The sequence below is a fragment of the Schistocerca nitens genome, chromosome 4 (assembly GCF_023898315.1).
Source record: "Schistocerca nitens isolate TAMUIC-IGC-003100 chromosome 4, iqSchNite1.1, whole genome shotgun sequence".
NCBI lineage: Eukaryota > Metazoa > Arthropoda > Insecta > Orthoptera > Acrididae > Schistocerca > Schistocerca nitens.
Window position 1 is genome coordinate 547,208,611 of NC_064617.1, and position 27,420 is coordinate 547,236,030.

Consider the following 27,420-nt stretch of genomic DNA (forward strand, 5'->3'; position numbering starts at 1 on the left):
TTTACCTTCTGCGCCTTCTTCAGTCTTGGCAAACAATCGGAAACCCATTCAGCACTGTGTCATCTTGTAGTAGACTGATAACCTCAGTATCATCACTCCTGATGGCTTTTGCAAAAGAGAACTGCCTCCTTTTTTCATTTCACAGCTGGAATCCATGAATCATTGTCTCAGGTATGCAGAACAAACTCTGCACAGTTTTCTGTTTCAAAACATTCTTGCACAATTGATTAAAGTCGATACGTTTTTCAGTGATAGCTCTGCATGAGACATGATGTTCAATTTTCAAAAGGTCATGAATTTTCAATGTTTCTGTTGGATTAAATCGAGGTGGGTACGCTGACCTCTCGTTATCTGTGAACACCACCTGTCCTTCATTAAAATGTTTGAACCATTCAAATATTCTTCCACGACTTCAACAATTATCGCTGTAACCTTTTTAATGGTCTCATATGTCTCCTTAGCCATTTTGCCAATTAAAACATGGAATTTTATCCCAGTTTATAGCTCCATTGCAATTTGTGACAAAACAACATTACAGCCACACCTGCATTACTTAACACTGTCTGCTCACAACTGGCCAGTAAAATGCCCATGTGGTGTTTATAGTTGTTAGTTCAATCTGCCACCATAGTTATTGTGCTACATCACTTATATAAATGGAACAAAATCAGTCTAGGAATTTTTCAGACAGAAGATGTGAACAGGACTGTTAATAAAAAGTTTGCCCCTTCTTGCCAGACAAGAACAAAAAGTTCTATCATGATGTTTTGAAGTGTTTGAAGGAGGGCTCGAGGAGAAAGTTCACCGAAGTGTTGTAGGAATGACTGGGTACTCCACCAACACAATGCACAACTGCAAATGGTCTAAGTTATTTAGGAATTTCTTACTAAAAGCAGGATGACAGTTGGAAACTGCACACCAGACCAGGAATCAAAACTGGGACCTTCACTTTTTACCAGCAAGTATTTGGAAGGTAGGAGATGAGTTACTGGTGGAAGTGAAGATGGGTCACAAATCATGCTTGTCTATTTAGTCAGCAGAGCACTTGCCCACAAAGGCAAAGGTCCCAGGTTCAAGTCATGGTCAAACACACAGTTTTAATCTGCCAGGAAGTTTCAAAGCAGTGGCACACTGTACTGCAGAATGAAAATTCTTTCTGCAAACACGATACTTGTTCTCTACCCATTGTACTCACTATGCTTAGCTAAATGTGAATTCTACTCTTCCCCAAAATGGAAATCAAGTTGAAGGGGCAAAGATTTGATATAGGTGGCTGAAGCAGAATCACCGATGGTACTGAAGATTGTTACAAAGATGGGCCTGCAGGATGAATTCCAAAGGTGGCAAAATATTATGATTGGTGTATTATTCCCATGGGAACCACTCTGAGTGTGATGGTACCAAATAAGATCTTTATACGACTTAATAAGTTTAACTAATACATCTCAGAAACTTTTGGATACCACCTCATACTTGAGGGACTACTACTTAATATACAATACTTCTTACATGGTTCTGAAAATATACATATTTACTAATGGTTTACCTGTGGGTAGGTGGGCCAATTTGAAAATGTTTTTAGACCCTGCCTTACTTCCTCATCTGCAAGTATATTAAAAGACTTGTATTTGGCATTATGTTTGTCCAAAATGCCTACTATCGTTTTACTAAAGCCACATCTTGGTTCTTCTGGTGTTCCTTTCATGAAAAGCATTACTGGTGCATCTGTTATCAGCCTCCTCAACCTTGTATTGAGTTCTTCTTTAGAGCTTTGTTCTTCAACTTTTGGTGGCGACAATGGCTGACTCGAAACCTGGAAAAATCAGCATTTTCCTTAATTTTTAATCTGACAAAATTGTACTTTTACCAACAAAAATGTTGGTTGAGTTTTTCTTTTTAATCACTGAACATGACTTTTACATAAATTCCAAACTTTCTGTTACTTCACACCCTGTACCCCAAGAGTTTGGTCCCAGATTTTCAAAAGGAAAATATTGTTTACATTGAATTACTGATAAATTGCCGAGACTTTTTGGATGTACTCTGCCATAACGACATTTTTGTAGTTAATTTAATTTGACACTGATTAGCACTATTGACATACTTTCACACAATTTAATCACAACAATCTTTTAAAACTGACACATTGCATATCCTGCGATATTTTCACAACGTGGGTCACTGGAACACGCAACAGATAAATAAAATAAATTTTAATACGTAGTTTGTATCATATTTTGCAATTTTCAGACAAAATAATCACAAACAAATGGTATCTATGATATTATTTGGTGCCAAAGCATAATCATCAGATTCCAGTAGCAGCTCAACAAGCATTTAAGTGTAATGGTACAAACCAATTGGTTCACTTTCTTTGTCAATTCTGCAGCTTTGGCTCCATCAACTCGATCAAGTAAAATGTCTCCATTTAGCAGCAGGCATGTTGGTACAGATGATACATCATATTTCATTGAAACTTCTGGAACATCTTCAGCAGGGCATTTAGCAAATTTTACTCCCTGGGAAGTCACAATCATTAAACAATACACTGAAAATTTTGAATAAAATAAAAATAAATCAAAAATTTTATTTCATTTACTAATTCTCTATAACAGGTATGGGAGATAACATATACTGTCACAAAGATAATATCACACATTTTACAGTAAACAACTTTTTCAAAAAAACATTGCTAGCCCGAAAGTCTTGAGTATTTAAAATATAAAAAGAATTCAACAGCTAACACCAAGATCTAGTGTATTTATAGGTGGATACCAGATACACCAGATACACATACAATGAAAATTCTGTTTTTGTAAATATGAAAACATGAGGAGAAAGACATCAATGTTTTGCCAACCTGAATGAAGCATTTAACATATATTTGGCAGAGAAGCATTAATTTTACTGTGTTTTTAATGAAACATTGTACCCATGAAAACCAATCACGGTGAGTGCAGAATATTAATACCTAGGTTTTTTTCAAAGGTTACTCACATGACTGACAGAGCTTAGTGTCTATCTTAAAAGTAAGGCTATCTTACAGTAACTTACATTTAACTCTGGCTGCTTTGCTAGCTCTTCTAGCACCTCATTCATTGTTTCACACTGCGTGGCCCAATCGGCATAAAAGTGAACCACAACCAGGTTATTAGATCTGAAATGAATTATTGGATTATTACAGTCACAAGTGCCTTACCTTATAATTTAACTTTAGTGCACACAAAACAGCAGAATTTAAAACAGTTTATACGTATAGGAAATATCAATAGCTAAATGAAAAGTAGAATTTTTGTTAACACTGTCTGCCAACATACACTGATATATGTAATTGGACAGATAAAAACTCTGCACACCAAGCGATGGCAGAACAGACACATTAAAGGTTATAATTAGGCAAGCTTTCAAAGCCAGTGGCTCATTCTTCAGCCAAAAGGAGCCACTAGCTCCAAAAGCTTGCCTAATTATAACATTCAGTGTGTGTTCTGACGCTGCTTGGTGAAGGAGATTTTTTTTATCTATCCAGTTATATTGTCAAAGACTGATTGTTTTCATTGTTATAACATATACCGATAGCAGCACCTGCTACGTAATGTATACACTAGCTGTTGCCTGCAGCTGCATTTGCCTATCAGTAATGTTGTTATGATGATTGTGTATTTTGATTAGCATAGCTTGTGATGTGCATGCCGCCCCCCCCCACATAACTACTCCAGCAAACAATGCGACGGCATGCACATTACGGCCGCCAAGCGGTGCGTGCGTGCATCAATGCATCTTGCTGTAGAACTATATCTAAAAACAAAGATGATGGGACTTACCGAACGAAAGCGCTGGCAGGTCGATAGACACACAAACAAACACAAACACACATACAAAATTCAAGCTTTCGCAACAAACTGTTGCCTCATCAGGAAATAGGGAAGGAGAGGGAAAGACGAAAGGATGTGGGTTTTAAGGGAGAGTGTAAGGAGTCATTCCAATCCCGGGAGCGGAAAGACTTACCTTAGGGGGGAAAAAGGATGGGTATACACTCGCACGCACACACACATCCATCCGCACATACACAGACACAAGCAGATATATTGTCTGCTTGTGTCTGTGTATGTGCGGATGGATGTGTGTGTGCGTGCGAGTGTATACCCGTCCTTTGTTCCCCCTAAGGTAAGTCTTTCCGCTCCCGGGATTGGAATGACTCCTTACACTCTCCCTTAAAACCCACATCCTTTCGTCTTTCCCTCTCCTTCCCTATTTCCTGATGAGGCAACAGTTTGTTGCGAAAGCTTGAATTTTGTATGTGTGTTTGTGTTTGTTTGTGTGTCTATCGACCTGCCAGCACTTTCGTTCGGTAAGTCACATCATCTTTGTTTTTAGATATATTTTTCCCACGTGGAATGTTTCTCTCTATTATATTGCTATAGAACTAGCTATACACTACACAACATGAATATTATGTACCAAATTTAATAATTTTTAAAGTAGTTTTATGTCCACTGATGTAAAAAAAAAGACATTCCATTCCCTACTTCACACTATTAGGTGTTTTTTTTTTTAAGTAGTTTATATTCTTCCTCAGGGTTCAAGCTATTTCCATACTAAATTTAATTGAAATCGATTAAGTGGTTTTGTCATAAAAAGGTAACAGACAAATTTTTGCATTGATAATATTATGCTACTGGCCATTAAACTGCTACACCATGAAGATGACGTGCTACAGACGTGAAATTTAACAGACAGGAAGAAGATGCTGTGATATGCAAATGATTAGCTTTTCAGAGCATTCACACATGGTTGGCGCCGGTGATGACACCTGCAACGTGCTGACATGAGGAAAGTTTCCAACCTATTTCTCATACATAAACAGCAGTTGACCGGCGTTGCCTGGTGAAACGTTGTTGTGATGCCTCGTGTAAGGAGGAGAAATGCGTACCATCACATTTCCAACTTTGATAAGGGTCAGATTGTAGCCTATCGCGATTGTGGTTTATCATATCATTACTGCTCGTGTTGGTCAAGATCCAATGACTGTTAGCAGAATATGGAATCGGTGGGTTCAGGAGGGTAATACGGAACACCGTACTGTATCGGATCATGCAGCCACGTCTCGATCCCTGAGTCAACAGATGGGGACGTTTGCATGACAACAACCATCTGCACGAACAGTTCAACGACATTTGCAGCAGCATGGACTATCAGCTCTGAGACCATGGCTGCAGTTACCCTTGATGCTGCATCACAGACAGGAGCGCCTGCGATGGTGTACTCAACGATGAACCTGGGTGCACCAATGGCAAAATGTCATTTTTTCGGATGAATCCAGGTTCTGTTTACAGCATCATGATGGTCGCATCAGTGTTTGGCGACATTGCGGTGAACACACATTGGAAGCGTGTATTCGTCATCGCCATACTGGCGTATCACCCGGCGTGATGGTATGGGGTGCCATTGGTTACATGCCTCGGTCACCTCTTATTTGCATTGACGGCACTTTGAACTGTGGACGTTACATTTCAGATGTGTTACGACCCGTTGATCAACCCTTCATTCGATCCCTGCGAAGCCCTACATTTCAGCAGGATAATGCACGACCGCATGCTGCAGGTCCTGTAAGGGCCTTTCTGGATACAGAAAATGTTCGAATGCTGCCCTGGCTAGCACATTCTCCAGATCTCTCACCAACTGAAAATGTCTGATCAATGGTGACCGAGCAACTGGCTCGTCATAATACGCCAGTCACTACTCTTTATGATCTGTGGTATAGTGTTGAAGCTGCATGGGCAGCTGTACCTGTACACGCCATCCAAGCTCTGTTTGACTCAATGCCCAGGCATATCAAGGCCGTTATTACGGCCAGAGGTGGTTGTTCTGGGGACTAATTTCTCAGCTTCTATAAACCCAAATTGCGTGAAAATGTAATCACATGTCAGTTTTAGTATAATATATTTGTCCAATGAATACCCGTTTATCATCTGCATTTGTTCTTGGTGTAGCAATTTTAATGGCCAGTAGTGTATTATGAATTTTACACTCAACTAAACCATGTAAATACATGGCAAAATGCCACAAAGACATTAACATACTACGTCATAAGTTATCAAGCACATAGTACGTTCAACACGTAATTCCTCTTGAATGAAAATTATTTCAACTAGGATAGGTGTGTTACCTTTATATCAGCTAACAAATGACATTAATTCTTACAACTAATAACACCACATATGTTGTTTTCTTGATATTCCTCAATTCAGAAGGAGTTGGAAACACTATATTTTGTCAAGAGAATGAGTCTGAAGGAATCTAGTCACAGAAAATATTGTATGCAGAATAATAATCAACTTAGAACAACAGCAAACACTGAGGGGACAAACGTCATGGAATAGTGATGTGCACATCAACAGATAGCAGCAGTATTGCACACACAAAGTACAAAAGAGTAGTGTATTGGCGGGGCTGTCATTTTTATTCAGGTGGTTCATGTCAAAAAGCGTCTGAAGTGAAACATTTCATTTCGAAAATCGTTAGGGAAATTAATATTTTGAGATTCACGGTGTCAAGAGTGTGCTGAGAATGCCAAATTTGAGGCATTACTTCTCATTATGGACAACACTGCTTATCTGTGGGTGGATTCTCTCAATATGGCATAAGTATCACTAGTTCCTTTCATCAAAGGGTTCGAAAAGTGCTGTGTTCAATGCCCTGGATGCTCACAAGGGCAAAATACTTAAGGAGAAAAGTGACGAAAATCTTGACAGTGATTAAAAAATAGTGCTAGTGAAGTTAATAGTCAAATCAATGAAGTCTGATTATAAAGTTGGTATTTCAGGGTAATGTTATCAACACTACAACATTTTTAATGCAGCTAAGAGTGGCTATATTGTTAGCAGCTTATGTAAATGGTTAATGTAGGAGGAATTTTCCTTCACTAGAGTTTCTCTTTTCTCCCTCTCAAAGTTAAGAGTGCTGTTATATTTTTAAAAAATAGGGCAAGTTATTTGCATATATTTCATGTTTGTTATTGTAAACACTATTTATGCATTACATGTGCAATCTACATCACTTGTATTAATAAAAATTTTATCGTAATTATGTTATAAACTATACTTATACAGCTTACAACTTTACAGCTAGAGAAATTGCGCTGGTTTAGCAGCTTTGTTGCCAAAGGGCTTTCTTTGACTAATACTGCTGTATCAGAAGTCTTAAAAGGATGGACGTATTGTACTATTTTATTATCGACACATTAGATCGTCTGAAAAACATTTAAATTCTATCTATTCTGTTGCCCAATTTGTGTTTTTGGTGTTATGAGGAAAGGGATGGAATGTCATCATACAGATACAGTAATTGAAACGCTATTTACGGGTATATTATTTGATTTTATAAGAATGTAAAACTTTTATCCCCTATCCTTTGACAGAGGTCTTCATGTGTCCAAGTGCAATATTTGTAGCAATCATCTTCAGGATAAGTACTGGGGTCTGGGGGTGGTCTTCCCTAAATCACATCACTTTGTTGTACAGAACGCTATTGCCGTGTTAATTTAACAGCTCATCGGCAAGCAACAGAATGTCAGCAGCTCGAGCACAGAGGCAGCATTTTACTGCAGCCATACAGTAGATCTCTTGGGTCACTTGTTTATCATGTTGAATCTAAGCCTTAAAGAGCTGTTGGCTGGCAAGGACACAAGCTGGGTGAACTGGATTCACTGGCAGTAAGGTTGCCAATAGCTTGTGCCACAGCATTTATCTCAATATCTTCTTATATTTTAAGCATACAAGATTCTTGAAAATTTGTACATCAGCCACACACCAACCAACCAACAGCTGTGTTGCCCCAGTTGCACATGATCTTCACCCTCCAATATGGGACTGATAATAGAATACGTCTCTCAGTTTTGTCAACACAGATGTCTCTGCAGTCACATGCCAGATCATAAAGGCTTGCAGCATAGAGTGTGGTTACAAAATACTTTGTGGGCCTCCTCAGATCCTGTGGTCACTGTGAATATAGCAAATCAGCAATAGCCTTACACCACCTGGACAGTGGCCGACCTTTCAGTTTTCAAGTTGCCTGTGCGCTTGCTCCAAGGCTATGGATTGGGAGAATTTTGGGAAAGAGCGATTCACCTGTAAACAAGACTGCACATAGGAGGCTGATGAGATCTATTCTTGAGAACTGCTTGAGTGTTTGGTTTCCATACCTCATTGGATTGAAGGAAGACACTGAAGCAATTCAGCGGCAGGCTACTAGATTTGTTACCGGTAGGTTCAAACAACATGTAAGTGTTACAGAGATACATCGGGAACTCAAATGGGAATCCATGGAGGGAAGGTGACATTCTTTTCGAGAAACATTGAGAAAATTTAGAGAACCGACATTTGAAGCTGACTGCCAAACGATTCCACTGCTGCCAACAAATATTGCGCATAAGGACCACAAAGATAAGATACAAGAAATGTATGGAGGCATATAGACAGTCGTTTTTCCCTTGCTCTATTTGCAAGTGGAACAGGACTAGAAGTGCTATTAAGTGCCCCAGAACCCAGCAGTTTAATTCCACTGATGAGCATTGCTGTGGAAATGTGGACAAAATGTTGGATTTACAGACGTTTTTGTACTTTATACAATGTGGCCCAACACACTAAAGAATTTTATTCAAACTGACACTAGCTATAGAAACCTACGGACTTATTGTGCATTAACTGCTATGTATTTAGTTTTATTGCAGCTACAATTAATTTTGTGAAACTACTTCTGCTTGCAAACAATTCCTGGTCTCTACTTAATGGTGGGCGTTTCACATTACTTGTTTTGCTCTTTTACCATTAACTTGGTTATTGTGAAGAAAACAAATAGTTATCAGCATAACAACACACAAATATATTGGAAAGTAGGGTGTCTATAAATAATCTTTCTGCTGCAGCTGTCATTTCTTATTTCAGATGAATTTCATCTGTAATCACAATCAGCCATTTGACATTCAATAATCGATGAAGGTCTTCTCTCTATGCAGTGCAGTCTTCTGCAGTATATTGCTACTGTTTGTTTTCTAATGTTATACACCTATTTGACAACAGGCTGTTGCCTCAATATTTTCTAATCTTTTGAAATCTAGCAAAGAACTTCTTCAGTCCAGCTACCAACGATATGCTTGGCTCCAAAAACCACCTACCTCCAATTCATGTTCATTAGTTATAATTATTCTTCAACTTTAGTCTGTTCTTGAAACCCTCTTTCTGCATTTAATTTCTGACACATCAGAAGCCCTGTTTTCAAAACACTGATTTCCCAAAAAAGGAATCATTGAGTCGCAGACAGGCACCTTTGGAAGACTGCTAAAATTAAGAAAGGTGGCTTGTTGGATTGAAGAAGACCAAGTGAAGCAAATGAGGGAAAAGGTGGTGTTCTGGAGGAACGTGGATAAGGTGTCCTCACCTTTGGGACAGACCATGAAAATATCGTCAATGAAACTGAACCAGGTGAGGGGCTTAGGATTCTGTGCAGTTAGGAAAGATTCCTCTAGATGGCCTATGAATATGTTGGCATAGGGTGGTGCCATTAGGCACCAATTGCTCTACCACAGATTTTAGTGTTGGTGATACTTTCCAAGGAGAAGTCATTGTGAGTGAGGATAAAGTTGGTCACAGTGACCAGGAAAGAGATTACAAGTCTGGAGCCAGATGGGTTTTGGGAATGATGAGTGTTCAATAGTGTCAATGATATGGGCTTTGGGAATCTTGGCATTGAGGGAGATGGCATCAACGATGACAAGCCATGTGACGGGGTAAAGGAACAGGAACTGTGGTAGTCGGTGGAGGAAATGATTGGTGCCTTTTATATAGGATGATAGGTACAGGTAACAAGCTAAAGGTACTGGCTCACAAAAGCAGAGATTCTCTCAGTAACGGCATAGTAACTGGCTCCAATGGGGTGTCCTGGGTGGTAATATGCCAAGAGGCTCACTGAGGCAGTCACAAATCAAAATTACCTTCTGAACCTTACACAGCAACAAATCTCCCGAGCCTCGTCTCTCCAGTCATCTATCACCACCCATATATCCACCATCTGGCTACAAAAGGGGAGCTTCCCTTGTGACTCAGTACCAACCATGACTTGAGCAACTGAATCACATTATCCGCCAGGATTTTGACTATCTCTCATCATGCCCAGAACTGAAGAATATCCTACCCACTATCATCCTCACTACTCCCACAGTGGTATTCTGTCACCCATTCAACCTATGCACTATCCTTGTGCATCCATATTCCACCCCTACTCCCAACCATTTGCCTCATTGTTCATACAGGGTGTATATGCGAACAAGGAAAAAAGTTCCCAGACTTCCTGGTTAAAAATGCACTTTTTCCCTGGCGAAAACACACATTTTCCCAGGTGAAAAACATTATCTGTGTTACATGACGGTATATTTTTCCTCTGAACTGTAAAACTTATCTATCCCCTGAATGGTAAAGGTTTTACACACTGGTACAGAACTTTCCTGCACTTTAGGAACTGAAACTCAGCAGAAAAAATAACACATTTTGAAAAGATCTTCGATGCACAGCAACATGTATGCTGCATATTTTCGTATTACGAAAGTATAAATATGAATTCCACTGAACACAGCATGTTAGTTTCAGAAGCACTGAAATTTAAATTCCAATGCACTTTTGTCAGTCAATCATAGGTCACATCACCTTGTCTTGCCAGCAAATGATAGCAGATATTCAGAGCATCGGACACGTGATGTCAGGTAGCAACATCACTGTTAAATAGCATAAACAAACAAATAGGAAAACTTCAAGGTTTAAATTAATATAAATATAGTATAGCTTCAAGAAAAGCCAAGCTTTCACATATAATATTGATCTTTTTGCATGTATTACCCTTTAAAATCCATGAAACACAAATATGCCAGTAAAATTTTAAGTGATGACATAAACGTCAGGTCTTGAGGACCGAAAATTTTTTTAAGTGGCTGGTTCTCAAAGTGCTACATTTTGAATAAGAATCAAATGTTCTGTGATTTAATACATTGACAGCACATTCTCACATGTAGCATAATTCATCTTGCGCAAAAGGAAATTTATTTTGAAAGTAAAGCTTCTCTGAATCACTATTCACAATATTTTCCTGCTACCTGTTACGATTTAAACAGTTGTGACACCACACTCATCAAAAGCAGTTTGTTGTTACAAAGTATTGCATAGTCTTCGTCCCGAAGTTTTTGATGCATTTTGCTGTTGATGCACACTTGTGTGAGCACTGTGGTTTGTTGCTGTAAATGGCGCATTTTCTTTGCAAATTAAGTTTTATATTGGTGTTTTTCTCTCGTTTACATTTTATTACTGCAGTATTATTCTGCAGTAGTGGGCTAAAGTAAAATTCTTTGTTAGAGTATCAGTTCTTATCAGTTCAATACTACAAAAATTTAACTCAAAACTACCGTAATTCTAAAAAATTCCTATTTTTCCCGATTTTCTCCCAGATGGAAAGATTCCCCGGTTTTTCCCTGATTTCCTGGTTGTCCTGGGGCGTGTACACCGTCACATCCACGCAATAAGACCTAGGTGCTAGACCTGTTCCACGCATCCTCCCACTACCACCTACTGCAGTCTGGTCACAGGCATCTCCTATCCCATCAAAGGCATGGCTACCTGTGAAAGCAGTCATGTGATCTACAAAACACACTACAACCATTGTGCTGCTTTCTACACGGACATGACAACTAACTAGCTATCTGTAGGCATGAATGGGCACTGCCAAACTATTCCACGAGACAGCTGGAACACCCAGTAGCTGAAAGTGCTACCCAACACGACATACTTCTCTTCAAAGACTGCTTCACAGCTTGCTCCATCTAGACCCTTCCTACCGACACCAGCTTTTCTGAACTGCACAGGAGGAACTCTGCCTCGCCTCATCCTTCACTAGGCCCTGTCCTCCACATACTTATCCCCATTTCTGGTCCATTTCCAGATCACAGACACCTATGCTGCCAGCAAGACACACAGGCTAGTCTTTTTTTCCATCTTTCTCCTTTTCCACTCCCCCAAACCTCCTCACTGTAACTAGCAGCCCTACTCTGACCCCACCACATGCCTGCACACTCCCAAAAGCAGCACTATATTCCCCCCACTCTTAACCAGCTATCCTTTTCCCTTCTCCTCTCTTGCCTCCTCCCTGCCACCACACCAGGTTCTGCTCCTGTCAAGATGCAGTTGCTGCCTGCAATCCAGCCGCAGCTGCTGGAGACAGTGGTCACATGTGTGAGAATTGTGCTTGTGTGTTCCCTGTTTCTGAGTAAAGCTTTTTGGCCAAAGACTTAAATGTTTAACTGCCTTTCGATTCTGCCTGTCTGCGAGGCAACACTTCCTTTATATGAGGAGTAGCAATCTATCCTTTTCAAAATACTGTAATTAGTTCATCCTAGACTTTCCATTGTTTAAAATTTACCAAAAGCATTTTGGGTCTTACTCTTCTGTTTATTTCTTTTGCAAACCATTCTTTCATCTTCAACTGCCCTAAATACAAAATCTAGTAAACTGCTTCTCTCACTTCACTGTTAATTTGTACTATTTTTTTTGTACGCTTACTACACATTATTTTAGTCTTCTTGTAACTGACTACTAGACCTAAGTCAGACTTGCACAATCAGTTCTTCTACTCCCAGCTGAAGTTTATTTGCACTAGAGGCCAGCGGTATGTCATCAGCAAAATAAAGGTGGTGAAGTGCATTGTTACATGCTGTGTAATGCTACCTGCATTTGATTACTATTTTTAGTAATAATCTTTGGTGCAGTCGCTGACTTATGTTTTCTCTTTATTTTTGTATGTGTTTTATTCTGTTATTGAATGTGCTTTTTGTAACAAGTTGTATGAGTTATAGTCTATTTTTTATGCTGCAATAAAGCTAATTGTCTAGCTCCACAACAATTGGTGACCGCGAAGCGATATCTAATGGTTACTGACATGAAATTTGATGGTCACTGATACTTCGTGTCATGCTAAGTACGAACATTCATATGAACTGTGTAGCACATCTTTCACGTCCGAGTTCACTGTAACTCCACGATGTCAGACCCACCACCAACTATAGACATGTCTACTGACACAGTAATTAAATGCTTGACAGTAAAGCAACAGAATCCCATGCTGTGGTTTGTACAACTAGAAAGTCAGTTTGTGCTAATGCATATAACTGCAGATGACATTCATATAGTTGCTGCACTCAATGAAGGCGAGGCCACAGAAGGAAGCACAAGACATTATGGTGTCGCCACCTAGCACTGATCATTATTCAACCATCAAGAACACCCTGATTACCCGGCTGTTGGAGTTCATGGCAAAGAAATTGGAGAAACTACTTGAACACTGAATAGCAACATGATCGCACCCCATTGCAGCTACTATGCCAACTGGATACATTAGCGAGCAACGCAGTCAGTGCAACATTCTGTGGAATATTTGGTTTTGCACCTGACAGCCAACGCGCAGAAGATATTGACTGTGTGCGGCAGTGATCTAGATGCACTCGTGCGAACCGCAGATCACACAGTGGAAATGTATCCGTCCATATGTGTCTCAACTGCTTGCCCACAGCCTCAGGCAGATAACACCCTTGCCGTGCTACAAGCACAGGTTGCTAAGCTCACTGCACAAGTTGCTGCATCACGGAACCAGACTGCCAGTTGCTGATCTCGTCACCATCACTCAATGGGAAAATGCAGCCACTCGCCTTTGTCAGCAAGTCTGTTAGTACCACCAATTGTACGATTCTGAGGCACGGGAGTGTAGCCTGCTGTACAAACAAGGTCAATTAGCAGGAAGTCAGTGATGACTGTCATTGGCTCTCCAGATAGCAGCCGTCGACAGTACGTAACAGAACATGGCACAAAGCTAAAGTTTTTGGTAGACATGGGTGAGTAGACATGGGTGCTGACATGTCAGTCTACCCACCTGCCCAGTCCCAACGGTGATAACTGCACCTTTCTGCCACCAATGGTTCTACAATTGCAACGTATGGTCATGTCACATTACTGTTGAACTTGGCCTACAGCACAAATTTCATGGCAGTTCACAGCAGCAGACGTGGCACACCCGATACTCATGGCAGAATTTTTATCGTTTAGTGGACTTCTGCCTGACCTCCATTACCTATGCTTTCTGGACACTATTACCAACCTAGTAAGCCAATGTAGTGTGTGTTTTGTGGGAGAGACAGCAGCACTGATGATTACTGGTGATTCTCCATTCACAGAGCTCCACAGACAGTTCCCACAGATCACATGATAGAATCCGACACTAGCACACTAGCCTGCGTGCTAGTGTGCACTGTACTTTGACTACTCCTAGACCATCAATTCATGTTTGACCGTGATGGTTGACACCCCAGAAACTGAAGATACTTAAGCAGGAATTCTCGTCAATGCTTGCACAAGGAATCTGCCACCCATCAAGTAGTAGGTCAACTACACTACATGTTATCGCAAAAAAGAATAATGGATAGCGTCCATGTTGTGATTATAGACAGCTCAATGCCAGAACCATTCCAAATCGATATCCAGTTCTGCATATTGAAGATTTTTATGTTCGATGTCCATGGCAAGCACATATTTTTTACTTTGGACAATTCGTGAATTCTGCCAGATACCTGTGGCACCAGATGACGTTGCTGAGACTGTCTGTACACCATTCAGATTATCTGAATATAACTAAATGCCTTTTGGACTTTTCAATGTTCCCCAAACATTTCAGCAGTTCATGGATAAAGTCAAATGTGAGTTGGACTTTTGTTATGTGTATATCGACAACGTCCTGGTCGTGTCAAATTCAGAGGCAGAACACCTGTCACTTATGACAAATCTTCACTCACCTATGTGCACATGGCCTGCTCATCAACCCAGCAAAGTGTGTCTTTGGAGCACCTGAAGTACAGTACCGAGGCTATACTATCAATATGCACGGCATACAACGACCGCAAGAGAAAGAAGACGTTATACTTAATTCTCCACAGCCTACGGCAGTCAAAGAATTATGATGATTTCTTGGTGTAACCAATTTTTACCATTGGTTTGTTTGGAATCATGCTCTCCTAACTTCACCACTGAATACATTCTTGCATAGTTCACTGAAGCCAAAGGACAAACTCCAGTGGAATAGTGAGGCCGAGTTGGCATTTACCAAGCTGAAGACTGCCATTGCAAAAGCTACACAGTTAGTGCACCCAGTTCTGCAGATGCCTCTTGCCCTGATGGCTGACGTGTCTGCCACTGCAATTGATGCTGCACTGCAACAGCAAATAAATGAGCATTGGCAGCCCTCTGCCTTCTTCTGTAAAATTTTATTGCCATCACAACAGAACTGGTCCACTTATGATCGTGAATTGGATGCTGCCTATGCTGCTCTGAAGAAATGTTGTCACATGTTGGAGTGACAGCAGTTCACTCTCATCATAGATCACATGTCACTAACAAATGCTTTCTGTCGGCATCCTAAGAAAGCGTCACTTTCTAAGCTGCAACATCCAGACTATATCGGACAATTCACTACCAATATTGTTCATGTTGATGGAGAACTAAACAAGCCAGCTGATACTCTCTCTTGGATTGAAGCAATCACTGATGCAGTTGATTTTGATGCTCTCACCACACCGCATCAATCAGATACTGAATTATGAGATTTTTTAGTGCTACCCTCAGGCCTACAACCGCCGTATTACACTGCCACTGACAACTGCGCTGCTATATTGTGACATTACTGCTAATAAACCACAGCCATTTCTACATCTATGCCCTGCAAACCACCATGAAGTGCATGGCAGAGGGGCACATCCCTTTGTACCAATTATTAGGGTTTCTTTTTTGTTCCATTCACATGTGGAGTGCTGGAAGAATGATTGATTGAATGAATGCCTTTGTGTGTGTGTGTGTGTGTGTGTGTGTGTGTGTGTGTGCGCGCAGTAATTATTCTAATCTTATCCTCATGATCCCTATGTGAGCAATATATTCATAATCATTTAAAGCCATTTATTGGAACTTTGTTAACAGACTTTGTCGGGATAGTTTATGTCTATGTTCAAGTGCCTTCCAGTTCAGTTCCTTCAGTGTCTCTGTGACACTCTCGCATGGATTAAACAAATCTGTGACCATTTGTAATGCAAGTTCAATATCCCCTTTAGTCCTATTTGGTATGGGTCCGGGTCCCAGACACTTTAACAATATTCTAGAACCAGTTGCACAAGTGATTTGTAAGCAATCTCCTTTGTAGATTTATTGCACTTCCCCATCATTCTACCTATAAACCGAAGTACTACCACCTGCTTTACCCATGACTGAACCTACGTGATCATTCCATTTCACAGCCCTACAAAGTGTTACACCCAAGTATTTGTATGAGGTGATCGATTCAACAGTGACTCAATGATATTATGGTCATAGGACACCACGGTTTTTTGTTTTGTGAAGTGCATTTAAAGCAAGTTGCCAATCTCTGCACCACTTTGAAATCTTACTAAGATCTGTCTGAATATTTATGCAGCTTCTTTCAAATAGTTCTTCATTACTGATACATCTCTGACTATTGACTTTCACCAACAGGCAATTGCCTCTTTACATAACATGTTGCGTCATGGAGTATGAGCCACTACCAACATGGAGAAGCAAGCGTTTGTCTGGCCACACATGGACAAAGATTGCAAGCAATATGTGGAACAATGTGTGGCCTGTCAACGAAATAAAGTCAGCCTGGCACATTAGGTCACTTGTTGGCATGTTTCTTCCTTTGAATCATCAATCTGAAATTGTCCACCTAAATCTCATAGGACATCTCTCACCATCAGGAGGATACATTTACTGCCCTACAGCCAGCTATCGTTTTACATGCTGGCCCAAGGTGTCGCCTATCGCCAATATTACCACTGAAACTTTCGTGACTGCATTCTTCTGAGGATGGATTGCCTGTTTCGGTGTGCCTCTACGAATTACAACAGACGAGAGAAGACAATTTAAGTTGTATCTGTTAAATGCACTCACCGTGCTACTAGGTAAAATGTGGATTAGAACTACAGCTGACCACCCAGCAGTGAACGGTGTAGTTGAATGCATGCAACACCAACTGAAAGTGTAGCTTCGATGTCACGACACGTAGCAGTTGACAGAGACGTTGCCAATCGTTCTCCTGGGCCTCCCTGCATCACTGACAGAAGACCTGAAAGCAACGACTGTAGAACTTGTATATGGTCAGCTGATACAACTGCCTGACGAGTTCTTTGCCAACATGCCAGATGACTGCACAGACCAGTCAGATTTTGTACAAATGCTGCATACACAAACCCGGCAACTAAGACCCGCCACACTTTTGTTTTCAACGAGTTACAGAAGTGCCATCATGTCTTCATTTGGCATGACACAGTATGTAACCCATTGCACTCACCCTATGATGGACCTTACCGTGTCATCAGTAGGGACAACACATTCAAAGTTGATATGAGGCGTACGCCAACCACCATCACTGTTGACAGGCTTAAACCTGCTTTCCGCACTCATCTAACACATCAAGGACTCAACAAATACTCTATCATGTGTTACTGATCAGCCACAATGGACATCGCAGGTGACCTCACATGTGCCATCAGCAGTCTGTGCATGACCCTTTGTTACCCGGTCCGGACGACATGCCCGAGTTGGTGAAGTGCAGTGTTATGTGCTGTGTAATGCTTTGTGCAAATGATATTTAATGATTATCTTTGGTGCAGTCACTAACTTCTGTTTTCTCTTCATTCTTATATATCTTTTAGTCTGTTGTTTACTGTTCTTATATATCTTTTAGTCTGTTGTTTACTGTGCTTTTTAACAGAGTTGTATGAGTTACAGTTTAGTTTATGATGCAATAAAGCTAATTATCTAGCTCCACAACAGTGTTTCAGTACATTCTATTAACCTGTATTCCTCCTCCTTTCTCTCACGTCAGGGATCTACAAACTTGTTCCAGGAGTGTTAAAAATAGTTATGATAATGTGGAATCTCTCTGCCTGATTTTCTATTCAATTATGAAATTCTTACTTCCATGATTAAATCTACAGCTTGTGGAAACTGAGACAAAAGTTCTCAATCTGTGAGTCCCAGACAAGGTGGTGATTCATATGCAATATTCCATTGTAAAATTTCATTTCAGGTTGTTATTTGCTTGGTTAAATATGATTTTTTCCCCTAGTGCTCATTTTGTGAACATCTTGTGCATTATTTATAGGCAGCTTACAGAACTATGTACATTTTTAATGTTGTCTTTCTTGTTAAGTGGAACAGTGGCCACATTATTACGTAGTCTTACACTGCAGTCATTCTCTACATAATTTTCCTTTTCTATTACTGTTCACCCACCTTTAATGTTGAAGATTTCACCGGAATCTTCTGGCACCATCCCTTCCATCATGCCTCAAGTCACTGCATAATCCTATTCATGCAGGGCAGTTACCTTCATAGTTCCCGAATTTATTAAATAGATTATTTGTTTTGTCCATAACAGATGGTCTCAAACATTGTTTTGCACATACTATTTTGGAAAAAAATTTAGGCTAATCAGTACTAGATATTTTGGCAGGCTTTTTTTTGTAAGATAATTACTTTATTATTACAATGATATGCTCGGTTTGGACATGTCTGTCAATCTGTAGCTTTCTAATGGTTTCTTTTTAATTCAAGCATATTTTTCAAAAATGCCAGTCATAAGTTTTATTTTTTGTTGATCTGCGCCATACAGTGCTACATTCTCTGAAAAGGACAACTTTCACTTCTAAGTTAAATAGGTTTTACAATAAACAATGTTCATTGTTTAACTTCCAAGGCTTAATTTTTTTACTGTGGGTGTTTATTACCAAGAAGATTAAAATTAACCTTCTATTTTATTACTAATTTCTTTGTTGCTCTGCTTATTTTTAAGATCTTTATTGAGTTGTTGTTTTGTCAATTTCTTTGTTGCAGTTGTTCATTGCTGGTTTCTGTATTGCAGTTGTTCATAGCAAATTTCTTTATTGTAGAGCCTTAGACCATCCAGGGAATTCTGTGTCTGTGAGGATTCTGCTGATAGATATATTGTAGGGTGCTTGAAATGAATGTTGACAGGGCCACAGAAGAGAGAATTGTGCTGATTACTTGCACATTCATAACAAAGAGTTTCTTCAGGTTGCAAATAGTTTTGCTCATTTCAATGCTGTTTCAAAGTCAAGATGTTTCCAGTGATGACTTTCTATGTTCTAAATGCTCTTGACAGAATACCTATGATGACAGTAAAAGAACAAAGTGATGTCCCCTATGGTGCAGATTTTCCACAGGTAGAGAAAGAACTACATTCCCTGAATAAGTCAGCTACAGAGGTAGATGTTACCCCTGCTAAGAAACCATGATGGGTGAATTCAAGTCATAAGCTCCATCCATCAAGAAAGTGCAGAGAAATTACTGAAGCTGTGAGGGAGTACACCAAAGCAAAACTTCAAAGTAGAAATTCCATTTGCAAAAGAAAATAAACAAAAGGAAGCTTCCACAATTTGCCACAAATTTTTCATTTTCACACACATCAATTTAGCTGTTGAATTGTGTGCATCCTACAGTGAAAAGGTGCAAGCTTTAACTATCATCCCAGAGTTGTTATCAAAGAAAACAGTTTTGCATCATAGTCCATCAGCACCAAAATACATGGAGAAATCAAATATGAGATCAGTAAACGGAGTGTTTGGAAGACCAGATCCCTATTATGGTTATCCTGTAGAAGCAGCACACGTTCAAACAGCACAGTCACTTTACCTGAGAGATAAATGGGACTGTTCTCTGCACAATGCCAACAAAAAGGACACTGTAACAGTTGAAAGACAAGGATTCGCAGTATTATAAGAAACTTTTGTCATATACAAGAATGAATATACAACATTAGACACTTCAAGATCAAAATTTTATGCACTACATCCCAAGTGGGTGGTTCCACAACAACCTAGGGATGCCTCTTTATGTGTGCACTGTACAAATTTTGAACTTAGTGTGGTAACTTTGGAGAATCTACGTGAACATGTGACATTCAACACCTTTGTTGAGCATGTGAAGTCATTAGTAGTTTGTAATATAAAGTGTGAGTCTTGTTTGTTTGAGGAATGTGGTGACTGTCTTGGAAAGGGAGGATTCTCTTTACAAACACTTTGTCTGAATGACACAGAAGATGACTCTTCAGAAGTTATATATGCAACATGGGAGGAAAATAAACTAAGAAAATTGTTGCCATTAACTGTGCCATTGATGAACTCAGGAAATGGACAGTGAAAGCAGTAACACACCAACATATGAAGAAAATGCAACAACAGCACACTGCAGAAGTGAAGGGATGTGTACATGCTGAAGGACTATGTTTCGTGATTTTGCCAAGAACTGGTCTATGATTCTCCCACAAAAAGTACAAGGGTACCACTGGAGTAATGAGCAAGTTCTTTTGAAGGAGTGATATATTTTTAGAAAAGAACCATAAGTGTTGCAGTTATAAGTTACGACACATAACACAACTCAGCACACACATTGCTGGCAATGCTCAAAATCCTACAACAACTGCAGCCAAAGGCAGAAAAGATCATCATAATTTCCGATGGTGCTTCCAGTCACTTCAAATATTGTTACGGGGACATACAAAGCTGCTGGTCATGGGAAGGAGCCTTTTGATAGTGTAGGAGGCTCGTTGAAGCATCATGTTACAAAACAATCTTTCCAGCCCAAACACAGCTGCAATTTATAATGCCAAGTACTTTACAAGAGCAATGGAATCATACACATCTACAGCCCTTATTCTTTTGTCCAAAGAGGAAATTGAAGAATTCTGCCAGCATAAAAGCACAACTAGTCCAACCAAACTATACCTATGAAAGGAATTCAGAAGACCAATAGCTGCACTCAAAGCGATGATTATGCTGAATGCACTTTAAAAAGCAAGATTCAAGAAGAAATATCATTTGTCCAGACAGCATCTCTGAAACAGCATGAGAATATTCAGATTCACAACCTGAGAAAAGGGATGCTTGTGGCAAGTGTGTGTGGCTGTGACTGGTGGATCACAGAGGTTAAAGACATCAGTTATGAGTTAAATGAAATATTTGTGAACTTATTCCGACCACAAAATCTGGCTCCTGGATATGGGTTTCCATTTCTACGACAGCAATGACACAATCAGAGTTCACTTCCCATTCACAATGTTTTGAAGATTGTGACTTCCCCAGTTCCTCTTGGTTCAACAGGAAGGCATCATTCAATATCAAAAGGAAGATAATGATGCAGTGGAACACACCTTTCTTCACTGAATAGCTGATTTCAGTTCAAAGCAGAATGCACAGAAGTTGTATGCTTTGGAACCTGCCAGATTTTACATCTTTCACATATATTTTAGAATCATTTAATATGTTTAAAACATGTGCCTCTTTCTCATTTTTCAGAAGAAATCAAATTCACTGTTATAAAAATATGGTTTCATTAACTCAATATGAGATAATGTGGTTACGGAAACTGGTTTAATGCAAGGCAAAATTTTCAATTATCTGTAAAATCTGTTCAACTTAACAGTGGTGCTCCTTTGCAGGGTATTTAGTACTATGTGATACTAATAAACAGTAAAAAAAGAAAAAGGGGGGATTAGTATTTTCTGGAGAAAAAGTTTTTTCTTAAATTAAACGAAAATCAGAAGAACACTGCAGCAAAAGCACTTTGACACATATGTTCAATGTGTAAGCTATCATTGTAATCATAAAAGACACACCTTTCCATTAAAAAAACTAACAAAATATTGAAACTGTTCCAGAGATAAAGTGTTTTAAAATTTTCCCAGAAAAACGCATGTGCGAAATGATGGTTGAGGCATCTTTGGCGGCTTGTATCTCAAGCCAGGGATTATTTTTTTTTTTCGACAAAATGTAAATTTACAGGTTTCTTAGTTACTCCTGAGATGTAACACATGCTAAATTCAATAACATCCAAGGCTATAAATTTAAGACATTTTACCTTATCCTGCCTGAACTGATATGGACTATGCAACCACTATTTACTTAAGAACTGTATGGGTAGATCACATAACTAACGAGGAGGAACTGAATAGAACTGGGGAGAAAAGAAATTTGTGGTCTAACCTGACTAAAAGAAGGGATCAGATGGAAGGGCACATTCTGAGACATCAAGGGATGACCAATTTAGTAGCGGGGTGGAGTGAAAATTTTTTAGGGAGACCTACAGATGAATACGTTAAGTACATGCAGAAGGGTGTAGGTTGCAGCAGTTACTCAGAGATGAAGAGGCTTGCGGCAGATACAGTACCATGAAGAGGTACACCAGTCTTTGGAGTGAAGACCACAACACCACATCTCCTTTACTCAATTACATTGGCCCAATAATTTTTTAGGTAATTTAGTAATGAAGAAATCAAAATCTGATGTTCATATTACTATTTAATTTATTAAATTGACCTACAGTATGCTAACCATACTAATAACCATATTGCAAATATTTGTGTAGGCCTACTACTGTTCTCCTACCTTCTAGGTAATTGAATTACTTATTAGGAAAATAAAATACACGGTTACTTTAGGCCCGCGCACGCGTATTTAATACTGTTGTCTTAAGTACTGAAAATTATTGCTAACGAGCGCCATCATATGTTGACAGATTCCTGACTCTACAATGAACCAAAAACCAATGTATCATTACTGTAGCGAAATTAATGGTAACGACTTCGATTCAACATCGTTTCGAGGGAAACAATTAATCCATAATAAGAGAATAACTGAAATTAATGAGTTCACAATTTGTCAGTCTTTACTGCGGAAGGTTTCACACTCACTTTGCAACATCCTCGAATTCAGTCTTCGTCTGTATGTTGATAACACCCATTTTTATTTGTACCTAATAGCTGAAATACACTTGAGCGCAAACTCGGTCAAAAAATACCACCTTCCACTGCCTTGTGCTTCTCCTCTGCCATCCAATAACAATACACGGACACCAAAATAATGCTGTATCCACAGATAATATTTGTGTTGTTCCGACCAAAGTTTTCACATTAAACACTTGTGCCAACATTACACATTCGGAACTTTTTCTCGTATTTAGTAGTAACAGCCTGGGTGTAGATTGGGCTATGATGCAGCCATATCATACAAAAACTTTGACACTTCAAAAAAAGTTATTCCCGTATATAACAAGGGGCAGACTGCAGTGAATAATGGACCAATGTGTAGTAGTTACTTTATCCATGATAGTTTAAGAACACCACGAATGTTTTTGTTACAATTACCGATGAAAGAACTGCAATCGGCCACAATTTTTGAATGAATGTAGGCTTTGCGAAACAGGTCTAATGGTGTTGTTCGAACAGCATATGAAAGATATCTACATACATATTCCACAAACCATTGTAAAATGCATTTACATCCACACTCTGCAAACTGCCTTGATTTCATCGGGCCCTGGAGCTTTGTTCATTTTTAATGATCTCAGTTGTTTCTCAACACCACTGACACTAACACTTGTTTCATATATCTTTTCTGTGGTACGAAGATTAAATTGGGGCAATTCTCCTGGGGTTTCCTCTGCGAAGGAACACTTTGAAAACGGAGTTAAGCATTTCAGCTTTTGCTTTGTTGCCCTCAATTTCAGTTCCTGTCTCAATCGCTAGAAACTGGACACTAACTCTGGTGCCACTAACAGCCTTTACATACAACCAGAATTTCTTGGGGTGCTGTGAAAGATCACTTGACAATATTCTGCTACGGTAGTCATTGAAGGCATCACCCATCGCTCTCTTGACAGCCAAATGCGTTTCATTCAGCATCTCTCTATATCTATAGCCCTAGGCTTTCACTTGTTATGCAGTAATCTATGTTTCTTTAAAAGTTCCTTCACAGTGACTGTATACAATGGATGTTCGCTCTCATTATGAACTGTTCTACTGGATACATATCTACTCAGTGCATGGTCAACTATTCTTTCAAACTTGAGCCAAAGTTCCTCTACATTCTGTGCTTAAAGTTTCAAGTTCCTCGTTAAAACACCACACTACTGATTTTTTATCTTCTTTACTGACCATTTATATCTTCTGCTTGCTTTAGTTGTTCTTTGTACTTTAGAAATGATTGTTGCCACAACTACGTCATGGTCACTGTTAGCAGTTTCGACGTGAACATCCTCAAAGAGGTCAGATCTGTTTATTACCATTAGCTCCAATATATCTGCGTCGTGAGTGGGGTTCCTAACTGTTCTAGGTAGTTTTCAGAGAAGGCGTTTAGTAAATTTGTCTTATCACTCCCACCACTAACAAAACTGTAATTTTCCCAAACAATTGTTGGATGATTAAAGTCTCCACTGATAATTACAGTATGATTGGGAAACTTACGTACAAGTGAACTGGTTTTTTTTATAAAGTTTCTCGTTACGGCAGGAGATGAGTTTGGTGGGTGATAGAAGTAAACAATTATCGTTTTATGTCCACCCCTGATACTGAGTCTTGCCCAAACGATCTCACATGCAGCTTCAATTTCTACCTCAGTGGATTTGAGTTTCTTGTCTACTGCATCAACTACACCACTTCCATTTCCCATTTGCCTGTTATTTGATATACACTTAAATTTTCTCCGAAAATCTCACTGCTATCACTTTCATGTTTAGAAAAAGCTTTCTGTAGCTAGTATTATGTGAGTTTCAAATACATCAAGGTCTGGCACTTTATGGAGAAAGCTTCGACAGTTTACCAATATGATTTTAGTACTGTCATCTGTGGGAGGCACTTCTTTCGAACTTAAACTGATCCTTCTGGGTTTTCTACAGCTGTCGTTATCTGGATTTAATTGAGAGCTACCTAATCTAAAAAACCCTTGTGTGCATCCCACACACAGTCAGCTACCTGAATAGCAGCCTCTGATGTGTAATGCCCACTTGACCCATTTAAGGTGACCCTACAGTTCTCACTCCTATGGCGCAAGTCCAGAAAGTCGCAGCCTAGCATGTCACAGAACCTTCTTAAGTCTCTTGTTCAGTCCTTCCGCTTGAGTCAGAAGCAAAGAGCCACAATCAGTTCTGGGGCAATGCTGCAAAGTGTGAGCTTCGTTGAAACTCCATGAACAAGGCTGGTCTTCTCAACCTTCTCTACCAGTCGCTGTAAAGATACATGAATGACCTTGGAGCCCAAACGACAGGTATCGTTTGTTCCAGTGTGCGCCTAATCTAAAGTTGGTTGCACCCTGTTCCTTCAATGGCTGCTGGAATAGCCTTTTTAACATGAGGCCCCCAGGCATACACACTGAGTGCAGCCTGTGTCCTTTCCTGTCCCTGCCCTTTACCTAATCGGTAACATCATATGTTTGAACTGCCGACTTTTATTAGACTCCTACCCTTTTGCATTTACCTCCCCCTGACAGCGGACAAAACAGGTTTCCCCAAAACAGGTGAAGTGAGTTCCACTGGCTCAGTTTCAGGGAAAGACAACACCTCGAACTTGTTGGTTAGTGGTATCGGTACAACATGATGAATCCTCTCTGGTACCCGCCCACCCTGTAAAGGATGCCTAGATTTATCATTGACACGCCACTCCAAATCAAGTGGACAACTGATGACAGATCCTGTACTTTCTTTAGAGGACACAGGATCCACAGGAGAGGATAGTACTTGAGGTACCACTGGTACAGATGCAGTATCACAGGTAAACGATACTCAGGAGCACTTCCAACACACCGATTCGCAGCATCTTGCAATCATTTGATAATAGTCAGGGCGATTTCCAGCTGCTTACGAACGTCAACCAACTTGTCCCATGTTCAAGAATAGCACCCACAACGGGTCTCCATTTTGGCTGGTGCAATGTATTTCAAGGCAGCGAACAAATAACTTTAAATTAAGTCCATTGATTATCTATTACTCTGTTGTGCTAAAAAGTTGCTAATTCTCTGTAAGAATTGAATCAAATACAAAAAACGAGATTTATATTAAGGCAACACAAAAACCAGTGGTAAACATTACTAGTTTCCTAAAACGTTCTGATGTTAATTACAGTTGTTAACAAACTCGAAAACAGAGTTAATTTACCGTAAATGCAGATAATATATAGGGCTTCTCCTCTTTAAAAGGGAACAGGTTGTAACCAAATACGTCAATCAGAAAATCTGCTACACTAAGCAAATCACAAACTCCGATTTGCTGCAGATTGCTCATAGATTATGCAAAGGCCAGTGGTAACTTCCGAAAGTTCTCAAAAACTCGGGTTTATTTGCGTTGTTGTACAATTAAGTTCCAGTCTGATGTATTCTTTAGCAGAGCTGCGAACCACAAATGCTGACTTGCTACAAAATGAATTACGTATCCAAAATACTCGTACTGGTAACTTGCGAAAATATAGTAATGTAAGTATCCGAAAATTTTCAGAATAACCTATTTCTCACGTAATTGTACAATTAAATTGGAGAAACATTGTTTTCAGAGAGGATAGGTCTACTGTTCTCAAAAATTTTAACAGAGCAGAATTAAGTTTAACCCTAGAATTGACGATAACAGAAAGTTTATCGCGGCTCTCGTGTATGTTCGACATTTCGCAATATATCACAGTACAAATGGATATTGATACAATCAATGAAAGATTATGCAGAAACGATGCGAACAGTAAAATATGCGAATCTAGAACTTTAAATCGGCACACGCGGTCTCACATAAGGGAAAATTCCTAAGCCTGCTTTTATGTATGAATAAACATGAATATTGCACGGGTTTTTCAATTAGCTGATTCTGTGTACTCTTCTACACTTGCGTGCTGAAGAAGAACACTGCAGCCTGAGTATATCTCGATCAAAATCTCTAAAATGTGCAGCACCAACAAAGCACAATGGTAGAGAGTAGGCTCTACTTCCCACTGTACAAGTTAATAGGGCTCTTCCCATCAGTTCACGTAAGGTGCACAGAAGAATGATTGTTTAAATGCCTTTGTGCACTCTGTAATAAGTCCTGTCCGCGCTACTCCTATGGGACCGACAGGTATGAGGTTGTAGTACATCCCTGGATTTATAACTTAAGGCTGGTGCCCAAAAATTTGTAAGTAGGTTTCCTTGGAAAAATTTTCGTCTTTCTTTGAGCGACTGTCAGTTCAGTTTCTTCTGCATCTCTGTGACATTCTCGACTGGAACAAACCTGTCACCATTCGTGATGCAATTATCATTAGGCCATTAGAGCAATAAACCACACCACACACATAGCATAATACAACTGATAATTAAAAAGGTTAGTTATTAACATTATATTTATTATAATACCGTTGATAAATTGCTTTGTATCGTATAATGGGTGGGCATCTTACAAGTCATGAAGTATTTGTTTGAACCCTTGTTTCGATAGATCTTGTACAGTCTGTGAAAACTTATTAAATAAT

At 39.5% G+C, this 27,420-nt stretch overlaps 1 protein-coding gene across 2 annotated transcripts in view; it reads right to left on the reverse strand.

Annotated features, from left to right (window-relative positions):
• Window positions 1-23,049, reverse strand: part of LOC126252992 (glutaredoxin 3) — a 41,641-nt gene extending 18,592 nt beyond the window's left edge. Inside the window, exons 1-4 of one of the 2 annotated variants that reach the window (XM_049954021.1) lie at window positions 22,855-23,049; window positions 3,051-3,157; window positions 2,358-2,515; window positions 1,547-1,813 (exon numbers count right to left, since the gene is read on the reverse strand). In XM_049954021.1, the coding sequence (XP_049809978.1) occupies window positions 1,547-1,813; window positions 2,358-2,515; window positions 3,051-3,157; window positions 22,855-22,904 (582 nt within the window). In that variant the 5' untranslated portion in view covers window positions 22,905-23,049. Of the gene's footprint in view, window positions 1-1,546; window positions 1,814-2,357; window positions 2,520-3,050; window positions 3,158-22,854 lie in introns of both variants that reach the window. The other variant, XM_049954020.1, reaches the window with a different exon arrangement.
• Between the last annotated feature and the right edge of the window lie 4,371 nt (window positions 23,050-27,420).